This window comes from Chlorocebus sabaeus, chromosome 1, assembly GCF_047675955.1.
Source record: "Chlorocebus sabaeus isolate Y175 chromosome 1, mChlSab1.0.hap1, whole genome shotgun sequence".
Classification (NCBI taxonomy): Eukaryota; Metazoa; Chordata; class Mammalia; order Primates; family Cercopithecidae; genus Chlorocebus; species Chlorocebus sabaeus.
The window spans coordinates 68,255,988-68,276,456 of NC_132904.1; the positions used below are offsets into that span (position 1 = coordinate 68,255,988).

Genomic DNA, 20,469 nt, shown 5'->3' on the forward strand with positions numbered 1-20,469 from the left:
CTACAGTGAGAATTTATCTTTGGGATTAATCTTCTATGAACTTAGAATGATTATGAATCATTTAAAAAAGGTTATACTCACCAGAACACTAACATGTAATAGGAAGGAAAATGCCAAAAGTCAGATTCTTAGGTCTATTCGTTCATAAACTCCACTTTCTTCCTTTTTTTTTTTTTTTGACTCAAAGGCTAAACCTCTGGTAAAGGTACTGCCTTTTAGGTTACTAAAGCTTTTGCTTTACTACTCCCCCCTCCGTTTTTTGGGGGGTGTTTTTTTGTTGTTGTTTTGCAAGACAGAGTCTTGCTGTGTCCCCCAGGATGGAGTGTGGTGGCATAATCTCAGCTCACTACAACCTTCGCCTCCTGGGTTCAAGCGATTCTCCTGCCTCAGCCTCCTGAGTAGTTGGGATTAACAGGTATGTGCCACCACACCTGGCTAATTTTTATATTTTTAGTAGAGATGCCATTTCATCATGTTGGCCAGGCTGGTCTCGAACTCCTGACCTCAGGTGATCTGCCTGCCTCAGCCTCCCAAAGTGCTGGGATTACAGGCGTGAACCACTGCTTCCAGCCTTTTTTTTTCCTTTCCCCCTCACCCCGCCCCCAGACAGAGTCTTGGTATCACCCAGGCTGGAGTGCAGTGGTGCAATCTCTGCTTACTGCACCTTCTGCATTCTGGGTTCAAGTGATTCTCATGTCTCAGCCTCTTGAGTAGCAGGGACTCCAGTCATGTGCCACCACACCAGGCTGATTTTTGTATTTTTAGTAGAGACAAGGTTTCACTATGTTGGCCAGGTTGGTCTCGAACTCCTGACCCCTAATCTGCCCGCCTTGGCTTCCCAGAGCACTGGGATTACAGGTATGAGCCACCGTGCCCAGTGTTTTCCTCCATTTTTCATTTTAATGTTTAAGATGGAGTCTCGCTCTTGTTGCCCAGGTTGGAGTGCAGTGGTGCAATTTTGGCTCACTGCAACCTCCACCTCATGGGTTCAAGCGATTCTCTCACCATGTTGGTCAGGCTGGTCTCAGACTCCTGACCTCAAGCGATCCACCTACCTTGGCCTTCCAAAGTGCTGGGATTACAAGCATGAGCCACCACGTTGGGCTCTTTTCTTCCATTTTGTAGCTGAGGTGTCTTGCCTAGTATCACAGAAGTAGTGGTAGATCTGTTGTTGATTTCTATATGTTACTAAGTCTATATGTAATTTGCAAAGTAGGTTAAACTACTTTGCAAATTTTCTGTCCAAGCAGAAAATGGTAAGTTTTTGATCAATATTTTGGCACTACTGTAGAAAGCAGTTACCGATTTTAAGTCCTCCCTTCTGAAGCCTGGAAGAAATAAAGATGATGCCCCCAAGTGTTTGACCAAGTCCGTAAACCCTTAGTAATAACCAAAAAACTTCCATTTCTCTTATAGGTGATCATCGTCTGGCTCTTCTTTTATCTCAGTTTGTGGGTAGCCAGTCAGTCCGGGAGCTGCTCACCATGCAATTGGTGGATTGGCATCAGCTCCAGGCCGACTGCTTCATCCAGGATGAAAGACTGCGCATCTTTGCTCTGTTGGCTGGAAAACCGGTATCTTCTACTTTTACCATAATATCTCACATCAGCTTTTTCATAAATCGAAGCTGGTTTGAGGTTGAGGCAAGGAGTGATCTTTGTAAATTGTGCACAGTTACACAAAATGTGTTACACATTGGCCAATTTGTTTTCAAATTATAAAGACAGGCATGCACACTATTTTAAAATTCTAGTTGTATAGAAATTAAAATGTTAAAATATATCATATCCCATATCATATAGCAGTAAACAATATAGATAATTTATCTTCCCAGAAATATTCTATTTTTGTTAATTAATTTTTTTGAGACAGGGTCTGGCTCTGTTGCCTAGGCAGGAGTACAGTGGGGTGATCTTGGCTCACTGCATCCTCCATCTCCTAAGTCCAAGTGATCCTCTCACCTGAGCTTCCCAAGTAGCTGGGACTAAGGCACATGCCACCATACATAGCTAATTTTTAAGTCTACATCCACATATATGTTGTTCCTATTTACATGTTTGTATATACAGATGAAATATACAAAGCATTCTGTGATTATTTTTATTTTTTTCATTTAAAAAAGAATTTATAGCGATAGGGTCTCAATATGTTGCCTAAGCTTGTCTTGAACTCCTGGCCTAAAGGGATCCTGCCACCTAGGTCTCCCAAAGTGTTGAGATTACCGGCATGAGCCACCACACCAGCCCTGCAGCTTCTTTTTGAGACAGAATCTCGCTCTGTTGCCCAGGTTGGAGTGCAGTGGTGCTTTCTGAGCTCACTGCAAGCTCCGCCTCCCAGGTTCACATCATTCTCCTGCCTCAACCTCCTGAGTAGCTGGGACTACAGGCACCTGCCACCACGCCTGGCTAATTTTTTATATTTTAAGTAGAGATGGGGTTTTGTTGTCTTAGCCAGGATGGTCTCGATCTCCTGATCAGCCTCCTGAAGTGCTGGGATTACAAGCATGAGCCACCGCGCCTGGCCCCATGTCATGAATCATTATTCTTTTTTTTTTTTTTTTTTTTTTTTTGAGATGGAGTTTCACTTTTGTTGGCCAGGCTGGAGTGCAGTGGCACAATCGTGGCTCACTGCAACCTTCGTGTCCTGGGATCAGGCGATTCTCCTGCCTCCCCAGTAGTTGGGATTACAGGCGCCTGCCACCAAGCCTGGCTAATTTTTGTATTTTTAGTAGAGACGGGGTTTCACCATGTTGGCCAGGCCAGTCCCAAATTCCCGACCTCAGGTGATCTACCCACCTCTGCCTCCCAAAGTGCTGGGATTACAGGCGTGATCCACTGCACCCGGCTTTTTTTTTTTTTTTTTTTTTTTTTGTATTTTTAATAGAAATGGAGTTTCACTGTGTTGACCAGGCTGGTCTGGAACTCCTGACCTCAGGTAATCCAACCACCTCGGCCTCCCAAAGTGCTAGGATTACAGGCATGAGCCACAGCGCCTGGCTGGCATTATTCTTTTTTATAGCCACTTACGTTCCATTTTATGACTGTTGGGTTGTAATTATTTTAAACCATTTCTCTTATCACTGCCTACCTCTTACATTATTATCTTAAAGTATTATAAATTAAATTTTCAGAAATAAAAATGTAACTGGTCAGAATTGATGCTCATTTTAAAGCTTTATACATTGACAACCATAGACAGTGAGAAGATCTCCTCTCTGCTCTCAATGGCTCTCATCTCATTTGAGTACTGATTGATTATTTGTTTAAATCCTGGGGCCAGGCACGGTGGCTGATTCCTGTAATCACAGTGCTTTGGGAGGCTGAGGAGGGAGGATTGCTCGAAACCAGGAATTCAAGGCCAGCCTGGGCCACATAGTGCAACTGTGTATCAATCGATCGATCAGTTGGTCAATAAAAATAAGTAAATAATCAATATTTCCCCTCACTTCCTGATATTTTATTATATTTGTATGTTTTATATCTGAATCGTTTAAAATGTTCCTTGAATAAGTGAATATTCACTTCAGTGTTATTGCACACACAGGTAATGACAAGGTAGAATATAGCCGTGGTAATGATTTTGTTTCCCACAGGTGTGGCAGCTCTCAGAAAAGAAGCAAATAAACGTGTGCTCCCAATTGGATTGGAAACGCTCTCTGGCTATCCATCTTTGGTATTTGCTTCCACCAACAGCCTCCATTTCTAGGGCGCTCAGCATGTATGAAGAAGCATTTCAGGTATATGTGGCCAGTAGAGCTAAGCAAAAATCTTGCTGGGTGTTATGTTTTTGCCAGGGAAATCCTGCAGAGAAAAAAAACCCTATCAAATTACATTTCATAATACTTTTAAGTAACTGCCTTTTTTTAAAGTATTGTAAAATTGAAGTGGAGCCAAGAAATCTGATGAGAAACTATCTTTTACTCCTTCCTCTGGACAAGGCTACTTCCCCAAGTGTCTGTTTTTATTTTATTTAATATCGTGAGATTCCACAGTTGACTCTCCCACTGCTGGTTTCCTGCCTCTAAATCAGAGGGTTCTTCTTCATTTCTGATGCTGTCTTATTTCTTTGGGAATTCCCTGTTATACAGCCTGACCTCAGATTTGGTTTATCTTCAAACTTAGTTCTGAAATTTGCCTCTAAATATAATATTTTATATTCCTTGTGAGTTTTGAGGTTAAAAGTATTGTTACTTTTAACATCAGTTCTTGAATTATCTTACTGTTCATATTTCATGCTTGTCTTTCATATTGTTCTCTCAGAATTACTTGTCAGGAGTAAGAGAACACTAAAGAAACTTGAGTATCTTAAGAATTGTGGCAAGATAAGTATGGGGGGTTAGTGATAGCTATTTGAAATCTTTACCAGTCCATCGAAGACAAATGAAATCCATCATTGACCAAAAAATGTTTAAACTCCCTGATAGATACTTTGGGTTGTCTATTCACTTTTCTTTTTTTTTTTTTTTTTTTTTTTTTGAGACGGAGTCTTGCTCTGTAGCCCAGGCTGGAGTGCAGTGGCCGGATCTCAGCTCACTGCAAGCTCCGCCTCCTGGGTTCACGCCATTCTCCGGCCTCAGCCTCCCAAGTAGCTGGGACTACAGGCGCCCGCTACCTCGCCCGGCTAGTTTTTTGTATTTCTTAGTAGAGACGGGGTTTCACCGTGTCAGCCAGGATGGTCTCGATCTCCTGACCTCGTGATCCACCCGTCTCGGCCTCCCAAAGTGCTGGGATTACAGGCTTGAGCCACCGCGCCCGGCCTCTATTGACTTTTCTTTTGAGATGTAGTCTCGCTGTGTAGCCCAAGCTGGAGTGCAATGGCACGATCTCGGCTCACTGCAACCTCTGCCTCCCGGGTTCAAGTGATTCTCCTGCCTCAGCCTCCTGAGTAACTGGAACTGCAGGCATGTGCCACTATGCCTGGCTAATTTTTTGTATTTTTAGTAGAGGTGGGGTTTCACCATGTTAGCCAGGATGGTCTCGATCTCCTGACCTCGTGATCTGCCCGCCTCGGCCTCCTAAAGTGCTAGGATTACAGGTGTGAGCCACTGTGCCTAGCTTTTTTTTTTTTTTTTTTTTTAATCGAGATCGGATCTCACTCTGTCACCCAAAACTTGAGTGAAGTGCGGTGGGGCAATTACAGCTCACTGCAGCCTTGACCTCCTGGACTCTAGTCTCAGGTGACCCTCCTGCTTCAGCCTCCTGAGTAGCTGGGACTACAGGTGCATGCCACCATACCTGGCTAATTAAAAAAAAAAAAAAAATTTTGTTATCTTTTTATGTCAGATGGGTAATATGCCATTGTTATCACAAGGTTCGAGGGTGGCACATCTCACACATGCATGCATGAACACCCAATCATGCTTATGAACTACAAAAAAATACAATTTTATTTTTTTATTTGTAGAGATGAGGTCTTGCTATGTTGCCCTGGCAGGTCTTGAACTACTTGGCTCAAGCAGTCCTCCCACTTTCAAAGTGCTGGGATTATAGGCTCAAGCCACTGCATATGGCTGTCTATGCATGCTTAATACAGGTGTCTTAAGTATTTGAAACATAATGGCATCTAGGGTGGGTGCGGTCATTCACACCTCTAATCCTAGCACTTTGGGAGGCCAAGGCAGGTGTATCAGCTGAGGTCAGGAGTTCCAGACCAGCCTGGCCGACTTGGCAAAAACTGTCTCTACTAAAAATGCAAAACTTAGCCAAGTGTGGTGGTGTGCAGCTGTAATCCCAGCTACTCGGGAGGCGGAGGCAGAAGAATTGCTTGAACCCGGGAAGTGGAGGTTGCAGTGAGCCGAGATTGCCCCACTGCACTCCAGCCTGGGTGACAAAGTGAGACTCCATCTCAAAAAAAAAGAAACATGATGGCATCTAGTAAAACTGATTAGGAGCTAATGTATTGTTTTATCAAATTATTCCTTCAGAATACCTCTGACAGCGACAGATACGCCTGCTCCCCACTTCCTTCATATCTGGAGGGTTCTGGCTGTGTGATAGCGGAGGAGCAAAACTCACAAGCACAACTTCGAGATGTCTGCTTTCACCTTCTAAAACTCTACAGTGACAGGTAAACCAGAGCCAGGCTTTATTGTCACTTGCGTGCTCCATGAGCCCCAAGGGAGTCCTTTGCTGTGTCCTTTCCCTTTTATATGCCCCCAAATTACTGTAAGTCCATATAAACTACCAAATATGACTTATAGTAGTTGAATGGAAACAGCATTACAACTAGAATTAGAAGTCTAAAAATTATTTTAATCAACTTTAATGAGTATAGTTTACATATAGTAAAGTATGCAGTGTGATAAGTTTTATAGTGATTATTGCATTGTAAGTAGCATCACAGCTAAGCTGATTTTTCCACTGCCATTGAAAAACAACTGTGTGCCCTTTGCATTCAGTCAGATACTTACTGACTAGTTTTTTGTTACTATAAATTAGTTTTGCTGGTCTAGAATTTTATGTGGAGATCATACTGTATGTTTCTTGTGCCTAGTTTTTTTGATTCTGCATAATAATTTTGAGGTTTTTTTCATGTTTATATGTATCAAAAGTTAGTTTGGGGTTTTTTTGGGGGGAGGGGAGTACATGATTTATATATCTATTCATTTGTTGATGGACAGTTAGGTTTTCTTATTTTTGGCCATTATTGATAAATCTGCTGTGAACATACCCAGAAGTGATTGTATCATTTTGTATTCCCACGGATAATGTGTAATATCTCTAGTTGTTCCAAATCCTCTTTAAAATTTGGTATTATTAGTTGCTTAAATTTTACCATTTTATTGGACATGTGGTATCTTGGTTTGTGTGTGTATATGTGTATCTGTGTGTACATGTTTATTAAAAAATGCAGGTGGCCGGATGCAGAGGCTCATGCCTGTAATCCCAGCACTTTTGGAGGCCGAGGTGGGTGGATCACGAGGTCAGGAGATTGAGACCATCCTGGCTGACACAGTGAAACCCTGTCTTTACTAAAAATACAAAAAAATTATCTGGGTGTGGTGGCGGGCACCTGTAGTCCCAGCTACTCTGGAGGTTGAGGCAGGAGAATGGTGTGAACCTGGGAGGCAGAGCTTGCAGTGAGTGGAGATCACGCCACTGCACTCCAGCCTGGGCGACACAGTGAGACTCCGTCTCAAAAAAAAAAAAAAAAAAAAAAAAATGCAGGCAGCCGGGCGCAGTGGCTCACGCCTGTAATCCCAGCACTTTGGGAGGCTGAGGCGGGTGGATCACTTGATGTCAGGGAGTCTGAGACCAACCTGGCCAACATGGTGAAACCCTGTCTCTACTAAAAATATGAAAATTAGCCGGGTGTTGTGGTAGGCACCTGTAATCTCAGCTACCTAGGAGGCTGAGGCAGGAGAATCACTTGAACCTGGGAGTTGGAGGTTGCAGTGAGCCAAGATCGCGCCACTACAGTCCAGCCTGGGTGATGAAACAAGACTCTGTCTCAAAAAAAAAAAAATCGCAGGCCAGGCATGGTGGCTCATGCTTGTAATCCCAACACTTTGGAAGGCCAAGGCCAGCAGATCATTTGAGCCTAGGAGTTCTAGGCCAGCCTGGGCAATATGGCAAATCCCTGTTTCTACTTAAAAAAAAAAAAAAAAATTTACAGCATGTGGTGGTGTGTAGTCCCAGCTACTCAGGAGGCTGAGGTGGGAGGATCACCTGAGCATGGGAAGTCAAACCTGCAGTGAGACATGATTGCATCACTGTACTCCAGCCTGGGCAATAGGAGTAAGACCCTGTCTCCAAAAAAGAAAGAAATGCAGGGTGGTTTATGTGTCCGACAATAATATATTAACACATGCTATTGTTATTTCTAACCATGTAATTAGAACTATCTCAGAGTTGGTGTTTGGTTTTTTGTTTTTTGGGGGTTTTTTTGAGACGGATTCTTGCTCAGTTGCCCAGGCTGGAATGCAGTAGTGCGATCTCAGCTCACTACAAGCTCCGCCTCCCGGGTTCACGCCATTCTCCTTCCTTAGCCTCCCGAGTAGCTGGGACTAGAGGCACCCGCCCCCATGCCTAGCTAATTTTTTTGTATTTTTAGTAGAGACAGGGTTTCACCGTGTTAGCCAAGATGGTCTCGATCTCCTGACCTTGTGATCTGCCTGCCTCAGCCTCCCAAAGTGCTGGGATTACAGGCATGAGCCACTGCACCCAGCCTTGTTTTGTTTTTAAGACAGGGTTTTGCTCTGTCACCCAGGCTGGTGTGCAGTGGAATGATCATGGCTCACTGCAGTCTCAACCACCCGGGTTCAGGTGATCCTCTCATCTCAGCCTCACGAGTAGCTGGGGGCTGCAGGAGTGCACTACCATACTCAGCTAATTCTTGTATTTTTTGTAGAGACAAGATTTTGCCACATCGCCCAGGCTGGTCTCAAGCGCCTGGGCTCAAGCGATCCACCTGCCCTGGCCTCCTAAAGTACTGGGATTACAGGTGTCAGCCACTGCATGCAGCAGAGATGTCTTCTTACATTACCTTAGAAATACTTAAGGTTTTTGGGGTTGTTTTTCTCTAGTCACACAGATAGCTCATCTCATTTCAAATCTTTAATGTGATTTATTTTAATACACGGTATTTAAATATATATATAATTTTTTTTTTTTTTTTTTTTTTTTTTTGAGACAGAGTCTCTCTGTCGCCCAGTCTAGAGTGCAGTGGCGCGATCTTGCCTCACTGCAACCTCTGCCTTCCAGGTTCAAGCGATTCTCCTGCCTCAGCCTCCTGAGTAGCTGGGGTTACAGGCATGCGCCACAAAGCCCAGCTAATTTTTGTATTTTTAGTAGAAACGGGATTTTGCCATGTTGGCCAGGCTGGTCTTGAACTCCTGACCTCAAGTGATCCCCCCGCCTCAGCCTCCCAAAGTGCTGGGATTACAGGTGTGAGCCATTGCACCTGGCCAGTATTTAACTATATTAATCATCTAGTAGTAAAATGTAACTAAAATTTACTATTTTAACCATTTTAAGCATACCGTTCAGTGGTATTAAGTACATTCACGTTGTTATATAATCATCACCACTCTCTCCAGAACTTTTTCATCTTCCCATACTGGAAATTCTCATTGTTTCAGTTGCATTTCCCTAATGTCTAATGATGTTGAGCACTTTGTCATGTGCTTATTTACTGTCTGTACATCTTTGCTAAAATGTCTATTACAGGCATGAGCCACTGCACCCAGCCTTGTTTTGTTAGCCAAGGTGGTCTCGATCTCCTGACCTCGTGATCCACCCGCCTTGGCCTCCCAAAGTGCTTGAGATTACAGGCATGAGCCACCACACCTGGCCTAAAGTCACAAAATTTATTAGCATCAAGTTATTAACAACATTTCCTTGTTAACCATTTTAAATATCTGTAGGATCTTTAACAACATCTCTTTCCTTTTGATACTGGTAATTTGTATTCAATAATTGCGTCCTCTTTCTTTCTTGGTTGGTCTACCTAGAGTTTAGCAATCATATTGACCTTTTCAAAGAACCACCTTCTGGCTTCATTGGTTATCTCTATTGTTTATCCAGCTCATAATGGATTACAAACCTAAATTTCAACTTAACTGTAAACCTTCTAGAAGAAAACAAAGCAGAAAATTTTTGCAACTGTAGGTTAGGCAGAAGATTTCTTAGGTGGACACTAAATACACAATTCATAAGAGAAAAAAATTGGTAAATTGGACTTCAACAAAATTTCAAAACTACTTCTTATAGAAAGACTATTAAGAGAATGAAAAGGTAAACCATTGATTGGGAGAAAATACTTACAATTTGTAGATCTGACAGAAAACTTGTATCCAAGAATACATCAATAACTCTGAAAATTCAGTAATAAGAAAGGCCAGGTATGGTGTGTCATGCCTGTATTATCCCAGCAGTTTGTGAGGCTGAAGTGGGATGATCACTTGAGCCCAGGAGTTCAAGACCAGCCTGGGCAATATAATGAGACCCCATCTCTATGAAAAAAAATTTCTTAAATCGGGTGGGCATGGTGGCATGCACTTGTAGTCCTAGCTACTTAGGAGGCTGAAGTGAGAGGATCGCTTGAGCCCAGGAGGTTGAGGTTACAATTGAGTCATTATTATTATTATTATTATTATTATTATTATTATTTTGAGATGGAGTCTTACTCTGTCAGAGTGCAGTGGTGTGATCTCACCTCACCACAACCTCCGCTTCCTGGGTTCAAGCAATTCTTGTGCCTCAGCCTCCTAAGTAGCCAGGAATACAGGCATACGCTACCAATTTTTGTAGTTTTAGTAGAGACAAGAGTTTCACCATCTTGGCCAGGCTGGTCTCGAACTCCTGACCTCAAGTGATCCGCCCACCTCAGCCCTCCAGTGTGTTGGGATTACAGGCGTGAGCCACTGCACCCTGCTATGATTATTTTCTTGATTGTGATGGTGCCTTAACAGGTGTCTACGTATTTTTTTTTTTTTTTTTTTTTTTTTTTTTTTTTTTGAGACGAAGTCTTGCTCTGTCGCCCAGGCTGGAGTGCAGTGGCCGGATCTTAGCTCGCTGCAAGCTCCGCCTCCCCGGTTTACGCTATTCTCCTGCCTTAGCCTCCCAAGTAGCTGGGACTACAGGCGCCCACCACTGCGCCCGGCTAATTTTTTGTATTTTTTAGTAGAGATGAGGTTTCACCGTGTTAGCCAGGATGGTTTCGATCTCCTGACCTCGTGATCCGCCCATCTCAGCCTCCCAAAGTGCTGGGATTACAGGCTTGAGCCACCGCGCCCGGCCTACATATGTTAAAGCTCATCAAAATTGTGTACTCTAGATATGTGCAGTTTTAAATATGTCAAAGAGAGAAAGAAAAGGATACTTCAAAATATCAGAAATGGATAGAGAAACCAAAGCCAGAATGGGATAGTAAATGTATTCTCGGTCTCTTGAAATGTATAATTAGTATGACTAAAACCTTTAGATAAAATTTGCACCTTCTCTTTCAAAAATTTTCCAGAATTGCTGGATTTGGTTGAAAAGGTCATGCTGTTGGTGATATTCCTGGAGTCTGCTTTAAGGTTGTCAAAGTGGCCAATGCCTCTCTTTTGGCCCTGTACAAAGGCAAGAAGGAAAGACCAAGATCATAAATTTTAATGGTGAAAACACTGTAGTAACAGTGCTGGGATTACAGACGTGAGCCACCTCGCGCGCGCCCAGCCCAGCCAATTAATTTAAATAAAATTTAAAATTTATTTACTCATTGACTGTAGCTACATCTTGGTAAAGATGGGGTTTCACCATGTTGGCCAGGCTGGTCTCAAACTCCTGCCCTCAGGTGAGCCACTGGGCCAGGTCTTAGTTTTTTTTAGACAGAGTTTTCCTCTAGTCACCTAGACTGGAGTGCAGTGGCATGATCTTGGCTCACTGCAACCTCTGCCTCCTGGGTTCAAGCGATTCTCCTGCCTCAGCCTCCCTAGTAGCTGGGATTGTAGGTGCCTGTCACCATGCCCAGCTAATTTTTGTATTTTTAGTAGAGATGGTGTTTCACCATATAGGCCATGCTGGTCTCAAGCTCCTGACCTTAGGTGATCCACCTGCCTCGGGTTCCTGAAGTGCTGGGTTTACAGGTGTGAGCCACCACGCCCGGTCCTGTTGCTACATTTTAAATATTTACTAGCCACAGGTAGCTAGTGGCTTTCAAATTGGTCAAGGCACAATGTTTTGTTCAATAGCACTGGTGTGGGAAACCTTTACTCATTACATAGGGAGGTGTAAGGCAGTTGTAAGATGTCTGAGATCTTGGGTGATCTCAGTTAGTTTACTGCTTTGTACTCCAATCCTCAGATCTGTAAAACTTTCAGGTGTGGGATCTAAAGATCTAAAGATCCTGGTAGTATAAACTACATATGTGAATTGCAAGCTAGTATGTGAATTAATAGTAGTATAAACTACATATGTGAATTGCAAGCTAATAACTTTTTATATCAACTGGTTTGGGACCATTGAAATCCCTGGGCTCCCAGCAGAAGAAAAATACAAAATTATCTGCAGGACACTTTGAAAACCCAGGGCACCTGGACTGCTATATAAAAAATAGTATCTACTGAAGCCACAAAAAAAAAGGTAAAAAATACTAGCTCTAGAAGGAAATAATTATTGTGAAGACTAATTAGCTGTTCAAACAGGAAAATTAGCATCCAATAACTTCAGATTATACAGCAATCTGAAAGATAATAAGTAGTTATATTTTTTACATGGTTAAGAAAAGTAGAGGCCGAGCGCGGTGTCTCAACACCTGTAATCCCAGCACTTTGGGAGGCTGAGGCAGGTGGATCACGAGGTCAGGAGATAGAAACCATCCTGGCTAACACGGTGAAACCCAGTCTCTATTAAAATATAAAAAAATTAGCCAGGCATGGTGGCAGGTGCCTGTAGTCCCAGCTACTCGGGAGGCTGAGGCAGGAGAATGGCATGAACCCAGGAGGCAGAGCTTGCAGTGAGCAGAGATCATGCCCCTGCACTCCAGCCTGGGCAACAGAGCAAGACTCCATCTCAAAAAAAAAAAAAAAAAGGTAATGACATTATAATGAAGGAATGGAAGGGTGAGTACTGTGAAGACTCCCTGTATCAGGATGGTAAAATGCATATGCCAAAACATTACCAGCAAACCTGTTAGATCACACAGCCTTAGAAGAGAAGGTGCCTTGTTTCTTTGTAGGATTTAAAGTCTGGCTGAACCCAGAGATAGATTGATAAAACATAGGCTTGGAGGGAGAGAAGGCCTATAATGCTTTTTACCCTCAGATTCTTTTATTGTCTTAGACATAAGCAGAACAGTTGACATATCAATACAGGCCGTCTCCTGGCTGTGTATTTTGACTCTCAACACATTCTTTGCAGACATTATGATCTCAACCAGCTGCTGGAGCCTCGAAGCATAACAGCAGATCCTTTGGACTACCGCCTAAGCTGGCACTTGTGGGAAGTGCTGAGGGCTCTTAACTACACCCATCTCTCAGCGCAGTGTGAAGGTGTGCTACAGGCCAGTTATGCTGGCCAGCTGGAAAGTGAGGGACTCTGGGAGTGGGCCATCTTTGTCCTCCTGCACATTGACAACTCATGGTGAGTGAGAAGCCATTGAACCCACTGGGTACATCTAGCACTACAGGGTAATTCCAAAGGAATCACAGTCTTTTACGGTTCAGTTTAGCAAGTAATTGTGTAGAATGTGTGTTAGATCTAGCATTGTGATAAACCTCAAGATAGTTAAACCCTTAGCCCAGACTGTTTCTTTATTCATGTAAACCAGTTAAAACTGAGACTTCCTTTGATTAAGTGCCAGATTGTAATATTTATCACAAAGTCTCTCAGCAGACTGAGAAAAAAAGATCTCTGTGAACTGCATTGATCAGAGAAATTCTTTCTAGAGGTAAGAGTCAAAGAACCTGTAAAATTGGAATAGGAAATAATGAAGTGGAAATGAGAGGATATGCCCAGATGGAACAATAGCATTATGCCTGGGTCAAAGAACTAGTCATTTAATTTCAGATCAGAACTATTCTCCTCATTGTGGACTCTTTTCTGAATCCCAGATTCAGGTGAATGTGGCATTTTTAGGAATTACACAGAAATAGTGTTGGCTGAGCTGCCTCAGTGACTCCATGGCAGTGATGTAATGGGTTAGCAAAAAGGTCCCTGCTTTTTCTCCATCCACTGGCTTGCTTTTTCTCTGGTCATCCCTTGTCACCAACCTACCCCTTAAGCTTGATAGTGTTGTGTTTATTAACACAGTCTTGTGCGTAGGTATATATGTTTTGGTTCTCTGTCCTTTTTTTTTTTTTTTGAGACGGAGTCTCGCGCTGTCGCCCAGGCTGGAGTGCAGTGGCGCGATCTCGGCTCACTGCAAGCTCCGCCTCCCCGGGTTCACGCCATTCTCCTGCCTCAGCCTCCCGAGTAGCTGGGACTACAGGCGCCCGCCACCGCGCCCGGCTAATTTTTTGTATTTTTAATAGAGACGGGGTTTCACCGTGGTCTCGATCTCCTGACCTTGTGATCCGCCTGCCTCGGCCTCCCAAAGTGCTGGGATTACAGGCGTGAGCCACCGCGCCCGGCCGGTTCTCTGTCCTTAAAAAAAACTGGAGAAGTGCCTCTTCACTACAGTTTGAACAAGATAAGTCTGGAGATTTTTGTTAATGACAGCAGTATGGTATTATAGTAATTACAAAAAATGAACATTTATGTAGTACTTGAAGTGCTTTTACACGTTTATATTCTACACCATATATATTAACTGTTTTATGTTCATTATGACCTATAAGATAGACACTCCTATTATCTCTGTTTTACAGATCAGTAACCCAAGGCACAGAGCTTAACTTTTGTCCAAGGTCACACAGCTAGTAAATGGCAGAGTGAGGTTTCCAACTTTCATCCAGAGTCTGTACTCTTATCACTATGCTACACTATTGTGTTGCGTGGTGTGGAGGGAAATTGGGTATAAATTCTAGATCTACCACGTACTTACTTTGACGTAGGGTAAAGCTGACTTTTGACTTGGGATAAACATAGTCTCTAACTCTCTAAGCCCCCCCGTTTTTTTTTTTTTTTTTTTTTTGGCCTGTAGAAGCATAACATTAGTTTCTATTTAAACGTGATTGTGAAATTAAAAGAGTAAAAGTATAAAGCATCTGGGATAGTCTTCTCATTAAGCAATTTCTCTTTCTTCTTCCCCCTTAACAGGCAATGAAATGACCCCAGGCTATTTTTTTAAGTTTATTTAAACACAGTCATAAAGGATTTCACATGGTAAAAGACTGGCTGATAGGATGACTAATGTTTCAGAGTTGACTGTGAAGAAGCAGATTTTGTTTCCTGAAAACGAATGTAAAAAAGGAGGCAGTTGTGATGACAGTGGAAGTCATTGAAAAGCCTAGGAATTCAGAAGAGAGTTCACAATGAGGAGAATAGTTTTGATCTGAAATTAAATGACTAGTTATTTGGCCCAGATATAAAAGGACTCTCCTTAAAGGGGCTTTGATGTAGAGGTAGAGAAAGAATGAATTAGGAAGGCTGACAGCTTGAGAGAAGAAACAAAGACCTAGGAGAGACATTATCTTTTAAAGCTACTTTTGTATGCTTGTACTGACCATGTGGGAGAAAGGGAGGGGAGAAGTTTGGGAACTAACTTAAGAGGATTGCTCTATGGAACATAATTCTCCCATTCTAGTCCTAGTCTAGATCTTCTAGGTAGTGGCAAGGAAATGTTGTTACTAGATGGGAAATAGGAAATCCCAGTTGGGGGAAGCATTTTCCGGGGAGTGGGAAGCCACCCCTAGATTTGGATTTTTTTATTTTTTATTTTTTATTTTTCTCACCCAGGCATGAGCCAGTGCACCCGGCCGAGCCCCAATTTTTTGAACATGAAAATACTTTATTTTTAAAAATTAATGCTGTGTCTTTTGTTTGTTTGTTTTTGAGACGAAGTTTCGCTTTTGTCATCCAGGCTGCAGTGCAATGGCGAGATCTCGGCTCACTGCAACCTCTGCCTCCCTGGTTCAAGCGATTCTCCTGCCTTAGCTTCCCGAGTAGTTGGGATTACAGACGCCCACCATCATGCCTAGCTAATTTTTTTTTTTTTTTTTTTTTTAAATCAGAGACAGGATTTCACCATGTTGGCCAGGCTGGTCTTGAACTCCTGACCTCATGTGATCCACCCACCTCGACCTCCCAAAGTGTGGGGATTACAGACGTGAGGTACCGTGCCTGGCCAATGCTGTTATTTTTAAAAATTAATATTGTGTGATCACTTTTGATTTTTTTAGTGAAGCTTAAAGTGACCAACACCCATAGTTTAGGCCAGGTGTGGTGGCTTACGCCTGTAATCCTAGCACTTTGGGATCACCTGAGGTTGGGAGTTCCAGATCAGCCTGACCAACATGGAGAAACCCTGCCTCTACTGAAAATACAAAATTAACCAAGTGTGGTGTCACATGCCTGTAGTCCCAGCTACTTTGGAGGCTGAGGCAGGAGAATCACTTGAACCTGGGAGGCAGAATTTGCGGTGAGCCAAGATCAGCCGTCGCACTCCAGCCTAGGCAACAAGAGTGAAACTCCATCAAAAAAAAAAAAGACCTGCAGTTGAAGAGACTGCCCCAAGGTCCACTCTAAGCTGCCTGGGGCAGCCTTCTCCATGAATGAGGATGGGATTTATTCTAGCTTATCTCTCCCTGTAGCGTACGTGAGAAGGCTGTTCGAGAGCTGCTTACCCGGCACTGCCAGCTTTTGGAGACCCCTGAATCTTGGGCTAAAGAGACTTTCCTTACCCAGAAGCTCTGTGTACCTGCCGAATGGATTCACGAGGCCAAAGCTGTACGAGCACACATGGAATCTGACAAGCACTTAGAGGCCCTCTGTTTATTTAAGGCTGGGCACTGGAACCGCTGCCACAAGCTCATCATCCGACACTTAGCTTCTGGTGAGTGCTGGGTCCCACATCTCCTGGAATCACCTCAAATTCTACCAGCCTCTGAACCTCCATAATGGGGTAAGACTGGAAATAAGACTCAACATAGGACATGGCCATCTTGAATCAAATCACACTTTGCAAAAGCTCTCTGCAGAAGAGGCTTAGCCAGGATAAGGCGCTAGAGGAGCAGGAGTAGATAGCAATACTGTTATCATTTCCCAGAAATACCCTTGATGTGTGCTAATATTATTAAGCTCTTTGTTTACTTATGAGAATTTTCTCCAGCAACACTGGAAATCTTCTTAAGGACCTGAAACTAGAAATTCTTCACATTTTCCGTTGGAGAATTTCAGAATACAGGCATACCTCATTTTGTTGTACTTTGCGGATACTACATTTTTTACAAATTAAAGGTTTGGAAAACTCTGCACAGAGCAAGTATATTAGCACCATTTTTCCAACATATGCTTGCTTCATGTCTAGCTCTGTTTCACATTTTGGTGGTTCTCACATTGTTTCAGACTTTTTCTTTTTTTTTTTTTCTTTTTTTTTTTTTTTTTTTGAGACAGAGTCTTGCTCTGTCGCCCAGGCTGGAGTGAAGTGGCACGATCTCAGCTCATTGCAACCTGTGCTTCCCGGATTCAAGCAATTCTCCTGCCTCAGCCTCCCAAGTAGCTGGGATTACAGGTGCCCGCCACCACGTCCGGCTAATTTTTTTGTATTTTTAGTAGAGACGGCGTTTCACTATGTTAGCGAGGGTGGTCTCGATCTCCTGACCTCATGATCTGCCCACCTCAGCCTCCCAAAGTGCTGGGATTACAGGCGTGAACCACCGCGCCCGGCCCCTTTTTCATTGTTATATCTGTTATGGTGATCTGTGATTAGCAGTCTTTGATGTTGCTGTTTTGTTTTCATTGCCACCAACTGCTTCCATTTAAGATGGTCAGTTGATGAATATGCATTTTCTGGCTGCTCCATCAACTGGCCATCCCCATGTCTTTCCCTCTGTTTGGGCCTTCCTATTTCCTAAGACCCAACAATAGTGAAATTAGGCCAGTTACTACAATGGCCTCTAAATGTTCAAATGAAAGGAAGAGTGGCACAACTCTAACTTTAAACAAAAACTTGAAGCGAGAAGCATATTGAAAGCCAAGATAGGCCAAAAGATAAGCCTCTTTGCCAAACAGCCAAGTTGTGTTAAAGGAAAGTTCTTAAACAAAATTCAAAGTGTACTCCAGTGAACACACAAATGATATGAAAGTGAAACAGCTTTCTGGCTGATGTGGAGAAAGTTTTTGTGATCTGGATAGATGCAACCAGCCCCAACATTCCCTTAAGCAAAAGCCTAATCTCCCTTCAGTTCTGTGAAGGCTGAGAGAGGTGAGGAAGCTGCAGAAGAAAAGTTTGAAGCTAGCAGAAGTTGCTTCATGGAATTTAAGGAAAGAAGCTGTCTTTCCATTGTATTAAAGTACAAGGTGAAGCAGCAAGTGCTGATGGAGAGCAAATTATCCAGAAGATCTAGCTAAGATCATTGATGAAGATGGCTACACTAAACAACAGATTTTCAGTGTAGATGAAACTGCCATCTATTGTAAGAAGATGCCACCAAGGATTTTCATAGCTAGAGAAGAGAAGTCAATGCCTGGCTTCAAAGCTTCAAAGGACAAGTTAACTCTCTCTTTAGGGCTAATTCAGCTGGTGATGTTAAGTAGAAGCCAGTGCTCATTTACCATTCTAAAAATCCTAGGGCTTTTAAGAATTGTGCTGAATCTACTCTGCCTGTGCTCTATAAATGGAAAAACAAAGCCTGGATGACAGCACATCTGTTTTTGTGTGTGTGTGTGTGTGTTTTGTTTTGTTTTTTTTCTTGAGACGGAGTCTTGCTCAGTCACCCAGGCTGGAGTGCAGTGGTACAATCTCGGCTCACTGCAAGCTCCGCCTCCTGGGTTCACGCCATTCTCCTGCCTCAGCCTCCCTAGTAACTGGGACCACAGGCGCCCACCACCACGCCCGGCTAATTTTTTTTGTATTTTTAGTAGAGACGGGGTTTCACCATGCTAGCCAGGATGGTCTCGATCTCCTGACCTCGTGATCCACCCGCCTCAGCCTCCCAAAGTGCTGGGATTACAGGTGTGAGCCACTGCGCCTGGCCAGCAAATCTATTTATAGCTCAGTTTACTGAATACTTTAAGCCCATTGTTGAAACGTGCTCAGAAAGAGAAAAATATTTCTTTCAAAATATTACTGCTCATTGATGATGTACTTACTCAGCCAAGAGCTCTGATGGAGATGTATAAGGAGGATTAATGTTGTTTTCATGCCTGCTAACACATCTACTCTGCAACTCATGGGCCAAGGAGTAATTCAACTTTCAAGCCTTATATTTGAGAAATACATTTCATAAGACTATAGCTGCCATGTAGATAGTGATTCCTCTGATGGATCTGGGAAAGTAAATGAAAACCTTCTGGAAAGGATTCACCATTGTAGATGTATTTGTGGGTCAGGTATGGTGCCTCATACCTGTAATCCCTGCACTTTGGGAGGCAAAGGCAGGCAGATTGCTTGAGCTCCAGGAGTTCGAGACCAGCCTGGGCAACGTAGTGAAACCCAATCTCTACAAAAAATATAAAAATTAGCTGAGCATGGTGGTGTGTGCCTATATTCCCAGCTGTTTGAGAGGCTGAGATTGGAGGATCACCTGAGCCTAGGGAGGTTGAGTCTGCAGTGAGCCATGACCATGCCAGTGCACTCCTGCCTGGACAACACCGTGAGACCCTCTCTGGGGCGGATGGTGGGAGAGGAACATTTGTGATTGGCCAGGCATGGTGTTATATGCCTGTAATTTCAGCTACTGAGGCAGGAGTACTGCTTGAGCCAAGGAGGTTGAGGCTGCAGTGAGCCATGATCACACCACTGTACTCCAGCCTGGGTGACAGGGAGATCCTGTCTTAAAGAAAAGAAAAGAAGAAAAAAAAAAAAAGAACATTTGGGGCCAGGTATGGTGGCTCACACCTGTAATTCCAGCACTTGGTGGGGTCAAGATGAGCGGATCTCTTGAGCTCAGTAGTTCGAGATCAAGTTGGGCAACATGGTGGAACCCCATCTGCACCAAAAATAGAAAAAATCATCCGGGCCTGGTGGCACATACCTGTGGTCCCAGCTGTTCGGGAGGCTGAGGTGGGAGGGAGGATCACTTGAGCCTGTGAGGCAGAGGTTGCAGTGAGCCAAGATCGCGCTACAGTACTCCAGCCTGAGTGAGAGAGCGAGACCGCAACTAAAAAACATAAAAAACATTTGTGATTCGTGGAAGGAGATCACAATATCAACATTAAATAACAGGAGTATGGAAGACATTGAATCCAGCGCTCATGGATGAGTTTGAAGGGTTCAAGACTTTAGTGGGGGAAGTACCTGCAGATGTGATGGAAACAGCAGGATAACTAGAATTAGAAATGGAGCATTAAGATGTGACTGAACTGGTGTCACTCATGAGGAGTTTGCTTTGTAGACAAACAAAGTGGTTTCTTGAGATGGAATCTACTCCTAGTGAAGATACTGTGAAAATTGTTGAAATGCCAGCAAAGGATTTGTAATATTACTTAAGCTTAGTTGATGAAGCAGCAGCTGGGTTCGAGAGAAGTGACTTCAGTTATCTTATTTTAAGAAATTAGCATAGCCATTCCAACCTTCAGCAGCCAACACCCTGATCATTCAGCAGCCATCAGCATCAAGGAAGCACCCTCCACCAGCAGAAAGATGACTTGCTGAAGGCTCAAGTGATTAACATTTTTAGCAATAAAATATTTTTAAATTAAGGTATGTATATTGGTTTTTTAGACATAATGCTGTTGCACAATTAAGTGACAATAGTATAGTGTAAACATAACTTTTATATGCACTGGAAAACCAAAAAATTTGTGATTTTATTGTGATACTTGCTTTATTGTGGTGGTCTGAAATGGAACCCACAGTATCTCTGAGGTATGCCTGCTTTTAATTCTGAAGTCCAGCCAACGTTATTTCTCCTTCCTTTATGTTTTCCTGCCATGTCTTCTGTAC

The 20,469-nt window shown here is 43.1% G+C and overlaps 1 protein-coding gene and 1 non-coding gene across 4 annotated transcripts in view; one reads left to right on the forward strand and one right to left on the reverse strand.

The window, feature by feature from the left end:
• NUP98 (nucleoporin 98 and 96 precursor) overlaps positions 1–20,469 on the forward strand; it is a 126,869-nt gene that overhangs the window by 101,351 nt on the left and 5,049 nt on the right. For all 3 annotated transcript variants that reach the window (XM_008019963.3, XM_008019966.3, XM_008019965.3), the window contains exons 26-30: positions 1,417–1,574; positions 3,593–3,736; positions 5,924–6,066; positions 12,843–13,064; positions 16,175–16,416. In XM_008019963.3, the coding sequence (XP_008018154.3) occupies positions 1,417–1,574; positions 3,593–3,736; positions 5,924–6,066; positions 12,843–13,064; positions 16,175–16,416 (909 nt within the window). The remainder of the gene's footprint in view (positions 1–1,416; positions 1,575–3,592; positions 3,737–5,923; positions 6,067–12,842; positions 13,065–16,174; positions 16,417–20,469) is intronic.
• Positions 5,277–5,379, reverse strand: LOC119626651 (small nucleolar RNA U13). Its single transcript, XR_005242809.2, has one exon. It is a non-coding gene; the product is annotated as a small nucleolar RNA U13 (small nucleolar RNA).